This window comes from Arvicanthis niloticus, chromosome 6 (genome assembly GCF_011762505.2).
Source record: "Arvicanthis niloticus isolate mArvNil1 chromosome 6, mArvNil1.pat.X, whole genome shotgun sequence".
NCBI lineage: Eukaryota > Metazoa > Chordata > Mammalia > Rodentia > Muridae > Arvicanthis > Arvicanthis niloticus.
Genome location: NC_047663.1, coordinates 85,715,718 through 85,729,837, shown reverse-complemented (window position 1 = coordinate 85,729,837; position 14,120 = coordinate 85,715,718). Strand labels below are relative to the sequence as shown.

At 47.5% G+C, this 14,120-nt stretch overlaps 2 protein-coding genes across 3 annotated transcripts in view; one reads left to right on the top strand and one right to left on the bottom strand.

The window, feature by feature from the left end:
- The window catches only part of Kcnip1 (potassium voltage-gated channel interacting protein 1), a 376,538-nt gene that overhangs the window by 340,635 nt on the left and 21,783 nt on the right, over positions 1–14,120 (bottom strand). The window lies entirely within an intron of this gene.
- On the top strand, positions 2,413–13,372 carry Kcnmb1 (potassium calcium-activated channel subfamily M regulatory beta subunit 1). 2 transcript variants are annotated; one of them, XM_076937048.1, is made up of 4 exons: positions 2,413–2,551; positions 6,926–7,083; positions 8,402–8,573; positions 12,282–13,372. In XM_076937048.1, the coding sequence occupies exons 2-4, from the start codon at positions 6,950–6,952 to the stop codon at positions 12,549–12,551; spliced, it is 576 nt and encodes a 191-aa protein (XP_076793163.1). In that variant the 5' UTR covers positions 2,413–2,551; positions 6,926–6,949; the 3' UTR covers positions 12,552–13,372. The 2 variants fall into 2 exon arrangements, with proteins under 2 accessions (XP_076793163.1, XP_034363236.1); XM_034507345.2 differs by lacking the exon at positions 2,413–2,551 and adding an exon at positions 5,264–5,602.

Here is a 14,120-nt window from a genome sequence, read left to right as displayed (position 1 = left end):
ACAACGCAGAAGGGAGAGAGAGAGAGAGAGAGAGAGAGAGAGAGAGAGAGAGAGAGAGAGAGAGCTCACACTAGGGAGTGACCACACAGGGCTGCTTCCCATGTCTTTTCATGATGTTTATCTCTCCTAATGATGTTGAAATTTGCTGCCGCTCTATTTGGCAGTCCCAGTGCTACAAACCTTCTCCCCTAGTTATTTCGCCTGCATTTGTTTTTCTTGTAGTTGCACTTGTCTGTGGAGAAGGAATTCCAAGACCCCTGTGGATGTCCGCAACCACAAATTCTACACATGCTACAATGTTTCTGATATACACATAGCTATGATAAAGTTTAATTTGCAGACTTGGTAAGGGAAAAATTAACCATAACTAACAATAAAATGGAGCATTTATGATGACGTAAGGCAATGAAAGTAATTTTAAAAACCTATGAATTATTTATCTCTGGAACTTTCCATGTTATATTTTCAGACTGCTGTTGACCATGGGGAAGGGAAGCCGCCAATACCAAAACCGTGGCTAACGGGAGACCACCATGCTCTCGTAAATATATCGTTCTCTTTTTTTCCTTTTGTAGTTTTAACAATCTGACCTCCCACGGAGGATAAATCTGATGATATTTGCCTCAGCAGGGTGATGTGCCCAGAGCCTAAGCACAGTGGGCACTGAGATGTCTGTCCTGGGCCCACCAGCTCACTCTCCCTGACACACACAGGACCTGACACACACAGGGCAGAGGCTTCAGATATGGCTGATTTATGGAACTTACTCACCACGTGTTGGTGGAGACTAGATGCTGACTCAAAGGGGCTTACATAAGTAAGCAGCTGCCAAATCGGAAAGGGGATTTGGGAGAATGAGAGGGGCTGTAAACCAGCTGCATGCAGACTGATGCTCTCAGCAACGGCTCCCATGGGAGTCCTGAGTGACAGAAGGGTGTGTGGAGTCAGTGGGCACAGATTCAGATCCAGGATCCATTACATCCCATTCTGGGCATGGTCTGGGGAAAATCGCTTGGCTGACAGAAAGCTCTGGCCTTTGTGGGGTTTGCTGGTAGGAATGACTGTGTATCTGTGCACTTTATGAGACTTTCCTTGGATAACTGAAACCACAGAAACCACCAAACCCCAAGCAGAATCAGTTTCTCTGTACATGCACACCTATGACAAAATTAAATTTATAATTTAGGCACAGTAAGAGATAATTACTAGTAATTAAAACAATATACCATAATAAAAGTTATTTAAAACTTATGAATTGCTTATTTCTGGGACATTCTATTCATATTTTATGACCATGGTTAAACATGGTGTGGTGATTTGAATAAACATGGCCCCTATAGGCCCATAGGGAGTGGCACTATTAGGAGATGTGGCCTTCTTGGTGTAGAGTGCTCTTGTTGGAGTAGGCATGGCTTTGTTGGAGGAAGTATGTTTACTGTGGAGGTGAGTTCTGAGTCTCATATGCTCAAGCTATGCCCAAAATGTGAGTCAAAGTGTAGGACTCTCCAGCTACACGTCTGTCTGCTCTCCACCATGACAATAACGGGACTAACCCTCTTAAACTGTAAGCCAGCTCCAAGTAAATTTTTTCCTTTGCAAGAGTTTCAGTGGTCATGGTGTCTCTTCGCAGCAATAGAAACGCTAGCTAAACCACGTGGGTAACTAAAGCAGCAGAAAGCAAAGCCTTGGCTAAGGGAGGTCCGTGATCCATATAGACTTGTGTTCCGATTTGAATCTTGAATGTCTCCCATGTTTGGAGCGATTGGTTGCCAGCAGGTGGCGCTACTGGAAGGTTGTAGAATTGTTAGGAAGCAAGGCCTCCTGGGAGAAAGTCAGTCACCAGGGGTGTGATTTTGAAGGGTGTATCATCTATGTGTTCCTGGATCCTTTCTCTGTACACTGTTCCTCACGAAGCGAGTGGCAGTACAGAAGCGAGAGGCTTCTGTCCGTACAGTGTTCTGCTTTACCACAGTCCTACAGATAACACAGCCAGTCTGTCAGAGCTGAAGCCTCTGAACACACAGCCATGAAAAGCTGACTAATAGCCCGTGGCCTGGCACAATGAAGATGCTTAGTAAATATAAAATCCTTCTCTTGACTGCCCTTCTGTTTAACTGTGCAGCAGTGTGAGTTGATGGGAGGCTAACTCTCATATTTCTAAGCTCCGTATGGTTGCTCAACAGTCATCTCAGGTGTTTGATTCCTACCACCAGCAGCAACAGGGACCACGCCATTTAAAATCACTTCCCATATTCTTGATACAATTATGACAGCTATGCAGGAAATCACCCTGTGGAAGTTTGAATATGCTTGGTCCAGGGAGCAGCGCTATTAGGAGGTGTGGCCTTGCTGGAGTAGGTGTGGCCTCGTTAGAGGAAGTGTGTCACCGTGGGGTTTGGCTTTGAGGCCCTTCTCCTAGCTACATGGGAGCCAGTGTTCTGCTAGCAGCCCTCAGATCAAGATGTAGAACTCTCAGCTCTTCCTGCACCATGCCCGCCTAGAAAGCTGTCATGCTCCCACCTTGATGATAATGGACTGAACCTCTGAACCTGTAAGCCAGCCCCTATGAAATGTTGTCCTTTTTAAGAGTTGCTGTGGTCATGGTGTCTCTTCATAGCAATGGAAACACTAAAACACACCCCAGAGCATGCCCTGAGACAAACCACTCATTTACTCTGCTCCTGGATTTGTGGATTTGGAGTTCAGGGAGCCTGAGGGGTTAGTTTGTCTCTGCTCTGTGGTCCAAGGCCTCAGCTAGGTGACTTGAATCCTGTCCAGTTCAGGTCTGGAACACTTTCTGGGTATGATCACTCCCATATCTAGAAAGAGATGCTAACTTCCTACAAGCTGTCTTCAGTTTCCTCTGTAGTGTGGGCTGATTCCCAGGAGAGTAACAATAGAAGGTGCCCAGTGGATGCTGTAGCCCTAAGCAGAACTTAGCTGTGGCAAGCAGGCAGTGTCTTCACCAGGATATTCTGTTTTCTGGGTGGACAATGACAGTTCCACCCAGACTAAAGGAAAGACACAAGTATCATTCTCTGGGGATGGTACAGAGGGGATTGCTGTCTCTGAAAGCTACAGTTTTAATGTTATGTGCCAGGTTTCTTAAATGTTCCACAGGGTGGATGGTGCGATTATCTCCCTCCTGGATGCTCAGGGGACCACTGTGGCCCTCGTACTTACTGCTACAGAGGTGGTCAGAAGGCTGAAGTTGGAGATGTTTCCTGATTTCTCACATTCCAAGAATCATCATTTCCAGGCGTGGCACCATTGTCTGGGGCCATCTGTCACTCACACTAACCCTCCCTCCCGTAGTCAGCCAGCCATGATCTAAGATTTTCACTAGCTTGCCCTTGACGTTTAGTTGTGGCTCAGTAGGGTGCAGCAGGTGTCTTCTCTGCTTCATCCCATCTTCCAAAAGGAGAGACTCATTGGGAACCTCACTGGTGTTTATAAATTCTGATTGTGTAACCTTTCCTAGCCCACTGAGTGGATCATGAGTGACCCTTTGCTAGCATTTATAAAGAACCATTTATTGCCCACGGCTCTCTCCCAAGGAAGGAGTTTCTAAGTTATTTTGTAGGTTCCAGGAGAAAGCTTCTGGTCCTTGACAGAACCATGCTTCATCATCGGTTCGTCATTGGAAAATCCTTCTACTAAGAACTTATCTCAGATCCATATCCCCCCTCCTTATCAATGTTCCTGATCCCTATGCTTTAAGACATCCTTGTCTGTGGGGCTGGGGGGATAAGAATCATTGCTGCACCTACATGTGGACTAGGTTCAAGTCTCCAGTGCCCATGTAAAAAGCTGGCCATATCTGGGTGCCCCCTCACTGTGGGCAGCAGGGACACAGAATTGCTGGGAACTGCTAGCCATCCACCTGGCTCCAGGTTCAGTGAAAGATCCCCCTTTTTTTCAAGACAGGGTTTCTCTGTAGCCCTGGCTGTCCTGGAACTCTGTCTAGAGGCCAGCCTCGAACTCACTGAGATAGATCTACCTGCCTCTGCCTCCTGAGTGCTGAGAGTAAAGGCATACAGCACTGCTGCTTGACCAAAAGGTCCTTTATAAGGTGGAACATAGTGGAACAGGACACCCAATGTCCCCCCTCAGTTCCATGAATGCATGCATATATGAATATATCAAGTACACACACATACACACACAATACACATACCACACCTATCCAAACACACACATACCACACACATATGCACACATCATCCAAACACCACACACATACAGGTACATACACACTAATAAATCTCCACTTGCTATGAGGCCCATTAAACAGGAGGTTGACTCTCTTGTTAGAGTCAGGGAAAAAAAGGGAATGGCATGGTACTCACCACCAGAGTACCAAGGAGACTTGAGTGACATTTTTTCTTCTAGGCCTTATCAGACCCGCAGGTGGCAGGCTTAGGTGAGAGGTGCAGACACTCAATGGACAGGAATATCTAAGCTGCACCCACCGCCCTGGGACTAGGGACACCAGAGGCAAGCTCTAGAACTTTATGTGGCTAGGGACATATCAGAGGTACGATTTGAGGTGTTAGAACAGTCCCTTGGTGGACAGGGATGGTTGGGATTTGCCACTGGGAGGGGTCAACTTCTAATCTGTTTCTGCTCATCAAGTAGAGAAACTCTGGACCAGCCATCAAGTCTGCCATCCTCAATTCCATGCAGATGCCTAGCAGGGCACCAAAGGGTGTGAGCATGGGTAGCGGGGCTGGGTGAGCTTGTTCTTTTTCAACAAGGATCTGGAATGCAGATGCAGGTTTGCATGCCTCCCCACCTCTGCACCAATGTTGAGTTGTCTTATTGGTTGCAACAACTTTCTGCCTATGAAGCAGAGTCAGTCTGTGGGAGGTCCCCAGCAGGGCACTGTCCCCAGACCTGGACGGTTGGCTGGGAGCAGCTGTGGGACCCACTGCTCTCAGCCTCAGCTCCAGTGCTCTTTAAAAGGTGGAGTTTCCTCCTTTATCTGGACTTCACCATCTCTCACTTCACAATCCTGAACAAAGTGAAGTTTTCAAAATGCAAATGATAGAAGGGAGAAAACACAGGTCCAGAGAGTCACACAGGATGTCAGGGACAAAGGTGGGAGGGTCTGCCTGCACTGGTGTGGGTGTGGATATACCAGGGGCTAGTGACAAGCCCAACCCCTCTACTTCCCTCCCCTGCACCGCACAAGGAAGATTGTTTCCTATTCCTGGCTTCTCTATCATCCCGAGAGAGAGAGTGTAGAAGAAACATTTCCGTATATATTGCAGGATGGGCTTGTGGGGTGGGTAATGGGTTTTGCTGTTTGACATCTGTTTCCCAGGAGACTCTGGGAAATTCAGGGGCAGAGTCCCCAACAGCAGCTGAGGGCTGCGAGGCTAGGTACCTGCTTGTGGAGTTTTTGTCCCAGAGCAAGCTGTGTGCTCAGACTTGACCATGTTTGGGCATGGAGGCTCAACCCAGATGGGACTGAAGACTGCTTCCCTGGAGACCAGCTGAGAGACTAAACTTCCTGCTAGAACTCCTGGGCCTGACTTGGGGTGGGGGCGGGGTGGGGAGAGTGGAGAGAAACCATCTGCCAGCGGAGACCCAGGGAACTGTGAGTGCTGCATCCCAGAGAGCTTGGGAAGGGCTTCTGGGAAGCTGGGGCTGAGGGGAGATGGTGGGAGACAGGAACCTGTGATGGTATGGATAGGGTGGTGAAAATCCCTACCTCTCCTGCTGCCTATCAGAGTTATGACTCCAGAGGGCCTGCCTGACCTGTTGACCCTGGTCTGGGCATCTCTTTTGTGGCAGCCTGGAGGTCAGGACTAGTCTTGTCACTTGTCATCAGGATAGGACCTAGCAGAGTGTTCCAAGCTTCTTCTGTTCTTCAGTTAATAATAACTAATGTTTATGGAGGCCTCCATTGTAGCAAGTAGGCAATGTTCAGCAGTGTTGGTGGGTCTGCATCAGGACTCTGAGGCGGGCATTATTTTTCTTGTTGTAACAGTCACGTCGTTGCTAAACAGCAAAGCCAGGACTTGCTCTTGTGTCTGATGACCTCTCTTCTCCACACTCCCCCAAACACTTACGTACTCTATTCCCAGTCCTAAGGAAGAGGTTGACAACCCAACAGTTAAGCCACATAGGACTCTTCTTTAACCCTTTCCAACTTTCCTAGATCAAGCCCAGACTTAAGATGACTTTTCTACACAAGAGTTTCATCCAAGGAGTCTTGAGACACTTAATATCTCACAACTGGGAAAGTCTCCCTGTAGTCTAGTTGAAATCTCTTTTGTTATCATGGAAACCCACTTCTTCCTGTCTTAGGTCACAGTGGCTATCAAAGCTTCACATCCTCGTCCTTGTTGGAGGTTCTCACTAGGCCTACTGAATCCCAGATCCCCACCTAAGTGTTACATTTAAACTGAATCTTGTGATGGAGCACAGGAGTTGATGTTTCTTTTAGAACTGACTCCATGCGACTGGTGAGCCATCGGGACATTACGGGCAGGTGAGAGGACAACCAGTCACAGGAGCTGGACCTCTCAGGAACAGATGACATTTCCTTCCCTTCTAAGCTCCCATGCTCTAGCCTTGACCAGACCCCTGCTGTCATTCATCTTGGGAATGCCCAAGTGTCTAGGAGGGTTCACTGAAAGAAGCTAGCACTTCAAGAAAATTCCCACAAATGTGCTGAGCTTTTCCGGGGGATAATTGGTGATAATGGATCCTGAGTATTTAAAAGCTAACCATAGGCTGTTACCAGAGGCCAGAAAAGGCCCCTGTAAGGCACAGCCCTATGAAAGCTAGAAAGCTCCACGTATTATTGTACTTGAATAAGAGCAATGTTATTTGGTTGCATCCCCTCATACTTTCCCTCCTTCCTATGGATCTATCATTAGGCTAATTACATTTCTCTTTGTCTTTGTGGTGCTAGAAATGACTGTTGCCTCAGCTGGCCATGGGGAAGAAGCTGGTGATGGCCCAGAAGCGCGGAGAGACACGAGCCCTCTGCTTGGGGTTGGCAATGGTAGTGTGTGCCGCCATCACCTACTACATCCTGGGTACCACTGTGCTGCCTCTCTACTTGAAAAGGTATGGACCTCTCCACTGCCTAGATCAACCTACCCTACCCTTGACCCCTCACAGTAGTCTGGACAGATGTTCTTGATCCTTAGGCTCAGGTGCTGGGGGAGCAGAGCAGAAGAGACTTGCCAGTCGGGGCTGGTGATGACAGGTGCAGGATGCCAATGTTATAAGAAACAGCCTGCCAATGCTAGTATGATCCTTGGGGGTGGGGAGTGGGGATCACTGTGACAGACTGGCAGCAGTCTGCACAAATGATTCTGAGATGGGAGCTCCCTCTTTGCTGAGCATGCCTCTCCTTGTCTGGGTTTTCCCAGTAAGCAGTCTCTGCACTGAGTAGACATCTGTTCCCTCAAAGTTTAAGCAGGAATCTCAGAGGGTGCGGTGCACCCTCGTGCCTCACACTCTGAGACATGTCATCCCTCCAGCCTTTAAAGAAGGGCTGTGGGATTCCTGATTGCTGTTGTCTTTGGAACAGACACATATTGGTCTCTCCGCTCACCCTTTGCTGAGTCTCACACTCTCCCTCTGGGAGGATTCTGGCTCCCGATGATCCTCTCTTGTCTGACAGTGGGTCTCCCACAGGATACAGAGAGCTGAGTCACACTCCATTTGCTTGGGAGTTGATGAGCCTCTTGGCCTCTTCTGGGCCCAGTCTGCATCCTTGCTTTACAATGCTGCAGTTGTGCCAGGCCAGAGTCTCACCCAAGTGAGGCACCACTGAGCAGCCATGGGCCTCCCCGGCTCTATCCTGCCGCCCTCCAACCCTGTCCGGCCCCTCGCTTAGTTCCTATGTTTTAGGAGAAAGGGCAGAGACTCTGAAGCTACTCAGTCCTTGCCTCAGATGCTATGTCCACCCCACTGCCGCAAATCACCTATCCCGTGTGAGGTTTTCATCTCTACCTGTGACTTGCAGATGATATGGATAAGAAGATCTCAGGCTTGGCTGTTCATCCAATCCCACGATGAGCATTTAAAACATCAGTGCCTGGTCCCAAGCATCTGAGAAATTTTGCCTCACTTTCTTTAGAATGGGACTCAGCTAGCTATATGGGTCTTTAAAACTAAATGTCAGGTGTGGGGTGGCTAGCAAGGTCAGAGAACCATTATGTAGAAAATGTCCAAGAGACAACAAGTCTGAAATTATTGTGATTTCTCTCAGTGTCCGGGACTCTAGGGCCATAGACCTAGTTAGTATTACATGCTCATGGCAAAATGAAAGTCCCAGGCCTGGACATCTCCAAAGGCTTTCAGGAAACCAGGGATTCAAAGTGGGTGCATGTCACCCTTGTTTCAAGGGATGTTTGTATGTATGTTGTCTCCTCAGTGTGTGGACCCAGGAATCCACCTGTCACTTGATTGAAACCAACATCAAGGACCAAGAAGAGCTGGAGGGCAAGAAGGTGCCCCAGTACCCATGCCTTTGGGTCAATGTATCAGCTGTGGGCAGATGGGCCGTGTTGTATCACACAGAAGACACTAGGGATCAAAACCAACAGGTAACAAATGGGAGCTGACAGGTCTGTGAGCTTGTCTCCAGCTGCCATTGTCTCTAAAGTCAAGATATAGTAACCCACCTCAGTGGAATCCTATCACTAACTTGAGGTAGAGTCAGCCTCGGATCTTCCATGTTGGAACCGACAGGCCTGGGTGGTTTGAATTGCCCCCAATTGTCCTCACTGGGCACTGAGGTCCTGTGAGTCTCTGTTTCCATCCTTGTAAATGGATGCTAATGCCATACTCAAAAGTTATATACTAAAGTTCAGTGCTATGACCAAAGCACTGGTTTTGGTAAATCTAAATGGTTCTTCTACATAGCCAGATGTCTCAGTTTACATGCTAAGTTGGCAAATGGTGGGCACTCAGAGCAGGGAAACAGTTGTTACTGGTTACTTCTTCCAACAATGGAGTCCATCAGTGGAGCTGAGTGAATCCATGAGCCACCTGGGAGCCAGGGCTATAGCAACCTCCACAACAAACACTTAAAGAGATTTTCCCTAGTCTGCACCTTCCTCGCTGTCAATTAGCACAGACAGGTTGGTTTCCTTCCATCCTCTCCATTCCTTCACTTCCCCCACTTATCCAACAATCACTGAACCTTCTCAGGTCAGGCACAAAGGTCTCAAGAGGAGAGAGCTTATATAGGAAAACTAACAGTAGGGAGGGTGGGCCAGTGCTGCAGAGAACAGAGAGGAGAGTGATGGACTCAAAGGCGTCATCAGTGTGTCCCAGAGCAGAGAAGTGCTGGGCTGGGTTTTTCAAAATAGGCAATCCTGTAGCCATAGAAACAAGGATGATGGATGCACAGCATCCTAGTGTACATTGGGACCTAGCATAGGCATGAAAAGGCTAGGCAAAGGCAGTGGCTGTAAAACTGATTCCAGAAAGCCATCTGATGGAGTGGCCAGAAGAGATTGAAGGTCTATGATCTGTTGCCTGAGGTCCTCTTCTGTATAACTATGGAATTAATAACAGCATATAAATTGTGGTATCTCAACTCTGGCTATGTGTGAGAGCCATCTAGACTTAACAAAACCAGAATTCTACACTAACCAACTGAAGCAAAAAAAAAAAAAAAAAAAAAAAAATCACTGGGTATAGATCAGTTGGTGGAGCTCTCTAGATGAATCTAAGGTTAGATGCTGTTGCTATGAGCCACTGGAGGCCCACGGTCACCATTCAGGTGACGCTGGGAAGACAGAGTCAGTAGCCATATAAGGTCATTTACTGGATGGAATTAGGCCTCAGCAGTCCCCAGGATGGATGTGGACCTGTCGCAAGGATAATATGACAGTCAGATTGAGGCTGATGGGACAGAAAGGGCAAGGTGCCCAGTGTGTGTGTTTGGGGCTGGGCTCTGTGGGCTCTCTGATGCTGGGGGCACAGAAGGAAGGGGTGGCAGTATGTAAAAGTCATATTTGTGGTCATGGTTAGCATGATTCTGTGTCAGAGAAGAACCTCAAGGACCACAGGGATTAGCTTCTACCAGTGGTTCCTCCTTACTCTTGGACATCCAGCAATCATAATTTATCCCAGGAGTGAGAAAAACGTTTTTAAAGATGACATACCATGGTATGGTGCTATACTCCTGGCACATTGGGGTTCTGAAGTTGCCAGCCCAGAGGAGCCAGAGGTAGCCCAAACCCTGCTTGAGTTGTGAACAGCATGCATTCTTCTCTAATAGGAGGGCTGTTAAACCACACACCCACAGACCACAGAGAGTTAAGAGCAGCCTGTCATGCTGGGACAGTCAAGCACATTTCATTCTCTGGCCCGGCATCAGGGTATGTGGCTGGCTGATGCTCTGCATTGGTAGCATGTCCTCTGGACGTGGCAGGCTCTTAGTCCTCCTCCGTGGCCCGCTCTTTTCTCTTTCTATCAAATCAGTCTAGGGAAGGGGTTCTAAATCCCTCTTTGCAGCCTCTGCTAACACCAAGTGAAGCCTCAGACTAGAGACAGGGTCTTTAACATTTCAGCTCTTGCACATAACTCAGGGTTGGTTGTACCAGGCCAGGCAGGGAGGGATAAAATGTCCCAGTCCTTGACTTGGCCCTAGAGAGTGAACTTATGGCTAAGGTCTTGACAAACGATCAAGAATATAGAATTTAGAGGAATCTGAACTACACAAAAGTGCCCTAGGATGGGTGCAGATCCCCATATTAGAGCTCATGCTTTAAATGGGAAAGCAGCAGCTATTCTGGTTTTGTAGATAAGACAGCATTATTATTATTATTATTATTATTATTATTATTATTATTACTGTTTCTATTACTATTATTAATCATTATTATTTCCATCTTGAACTTATAAGATCTGGGTTTATGCCAAGTGCTTTACGTAAGTTTTCTACTTTAATCCCCAGGGCAGGCTAAGGTAGGCACCACCAAAAATGGCTTTACAAGGTTTAGGAGGGTGTCCTAGTTGTCAAGGTCACGCAGCTTAGGAGCTGTGATTGAACCTGGGCCTCCTGGCTCCACAAAGAAATCTGTGCACAATGGTCAAGGTTACCTAGTGATGGTCCGGCTTTTAAACAGCCTACAGTGCTCAACATCTCTGAAGGCCAGATTCCCCAGGAGCTTTGGCTCTCCCTGGCTTGCTGGGGACTTGATCTACTTGAAGTTCCCCTATTTCCTATATATTAGCACCACGATGAAGTGTCTCCATGCTGCTGGATTGGGAGTAACTGAGTCCCAGGGGGAGAGAGTAGTTCAACCCTTGCCTGTCAGTGTTAGGTTTACACATTTGACCATGGACATGACTTCACTAGACTGTGATCCTTGAATGTCTCCACTTCCTCTCTGTCCAAACCCCACAGGGCAGGAGCTTATGCTGATGGGCACGCAGGTCTACAGAGAGGTCCACCCTTGTAGTTCACAAGTGACAACCAGTCCTTCTGGTACAGAAAGATAAAAGGCAGGTCTCCACTCTGGGCTGTCTTTCCAGAGCTTTGCAGCTGGGTCTCATCATATCCACAGCCAGAAGTTTCCTAATAGCAACGACCAGTGCCAGAGTTTAAATGTGCGCTGAGCTCTGTCTGCCTGGAGCTCTTTTCTGTACTTTCTCTCTTCCCTTTGGATTCTGTCACAGAGCCGCGTGCCAACATATTTTCTTTGGTTTGCACAGGATTAGACTTCAAAGAGTCTCCGGTTTGAATTTTAGCCAGTATTTTTGAAATCCTGAGCGTGTGTATTAAAATCAGGTTTCCTGGCTTCTTTGGACGGATTGGTGCATGGTATGGTGTCTATTCCCCAGAGGGAGTGGTGACAATTCTGACACGGAGGCACATGCCAGTTGGTCCCTGTCACTACCCTGCCTAGCTTCACTTCTCAGTGTTACCTGCATGAGCTTGCATATAAAATGCCCCCTCCCTTGTCCCTGGACTTGTAGTACTCAGAATTCTCTCTAGCCCATCTGTGACACCATTAAACCATTGCAGTAATGAGACTTGGAAGGTTCGGAGAGAGTGAGTGATTTGCCTAAGATTTCACAGCAAATAAAAGTAGACGTGGGCCCTGTATTCAGGTGCTCACTCTCATGTTGAGCGGCACCAAAGACATCATCCATACACAGATGGCTACCTTGTGGATTTGGCCATACCAGTGGCTGACTCCCGAGTCCAAATCCTTTTCTCATACCCCACAGCCTCACCCCAGGCCTCTTGGAAGTGTGTATTTAGAAGCCTAAGCACTCCTGCTTCTCCCCCACAGTGCTCCTATATCCCCAGGAACCTGGACAACTACCAGACAGCCTTGGTCGATGTGAAGAAGGTCAGAGCCAACTTCCACAAGCACCATGACTTCCATTGCTTTTCTGCACCTCAAGTCAATGAGACCAGTGTTGTGTACCAGCGTCTCTACGGGCCCCAAGTCCTCCTATTCTCCTTCTTCTGGCCCACCTTCCTGCTCACTGGTGGCCTTCTTATTATTGCCATGGTGAAGCTCAACAGGTCCCTATCCATCTTGGCAGCTCAGAAGTAGACTAATCCCTTCTGATCACAGCATGAAGTCACCAGGAATGGAGAATCCTGGGCAGGATGCTCATCACTCTCTTCCTCTTGTCTCCTATTTCATTTGTTCAACATCTTTGGAAAGTCATTTCTTATTCAAGGATGTATAATAGCTTCCCGGTGACTTTGGAGGGTAAAGGAGCTGCCAGTCACACCTCCTGATCCCTGACTTCTGTTGATCCATATTTGTTACCTGCTATGTCCCTGTCTACTCCCAGGATGATACATATTGTCACCTCTGTCCCTATGTTCTCTCTCTTAACTCTTCAGACACCCACCTATCGAATCCAAGATGTCGTTCTTGGCCAAATTCAGCTTTGAATTGTCATAAAAAGAATAGCTCTCACTTACAGACCAACAGAATGTGCTGCTTTTTGTTAAGGACATTAAGTCACACAGACACACACACACAATTATTCTAAAATTAAAAATACTGCTGTCCTTCAGTATCCACAGGGACCAGTTCTGCCACTTGCTCAGATGGCAAAAATCACGTCTATAAAGTGGTGCAGCCTCCGTGTGGAAGCTCCGTCCACCTTCCTATGTGCCGCAGTGTCTCCAGATAACTAGTAAACCTCACTACAGTGTCAACTCTGAAAATGACTTCATTCCAGGGAGTAACGATGAGAAAGGGTCCATCCATGCTCACAGAAGATGCAGTTATTACCCAAATACTTTCAATCCGCACTTGATTGAATCCAATGGGGCAGAACCTGCTGATATATATCCAAGCATATACGCACAGTAACAAAAGTCTGTGAGGAAATAAATACAAATGCTTCAAAATATTAACCACGGCATGGTGGTTGATTTTAATTTTCTTCCTTGACTCCGCTCCTTTTGTTGTTGTTGCTTTCACTCTTCAATAATAGGAAGATCATACAATGTTTTGTTTGGTTTTAATCAGAAAAGCAATACACAGCTGTTATTTTGGAAAATATTGAAAGGGGCCACCCTCAAGAAGATGAGGATGGACTGTGGGAGGCTGTCTCTTTCGTCCAAGACAAGCTGGGAAGACCCAGTTGTTAGGTTCCCTGGATGTAAGGAGAGTGCTCACTTAGATGAGTGTTTGCGGTTCCCTGTTGCAGATGCTTTCAACGTGCTCCCTATAAACACAGGTGCTAGGCATTTAACACATTTGATATTCTCACCATTCAGATATAATTGGGGTTGGAGTGGTGCTCCCAAGATGGTACCATTGGCTTTACAGGAACAGGAAGAGGGAGAGAGACCTGAGGTAAGAGGTTGCTCTGCCTTGCCTTTTGGTGCTCTCCCCACATGCAGATGAACAGCACCATTTTATCGCCTGCACCTGATTTGACAACTCTGCCCGGGGAGTCCTGATAGCATCTGTGGCCCTTCACACTGTTTCTTATCTGCGGCCCCTCCTTTCAAGGACAAGTAGCTCGTCATTCCCCAGAGCATCTTCTTTCAAGGTCAGGAAAGGCACATTCTGATATGGTGGTATAGTTTGCAAGAGGCTGCTACTGGGGAGATCCACACACGGGTAGCAGGGCTTTCTCCGTATTATTTCCGACAA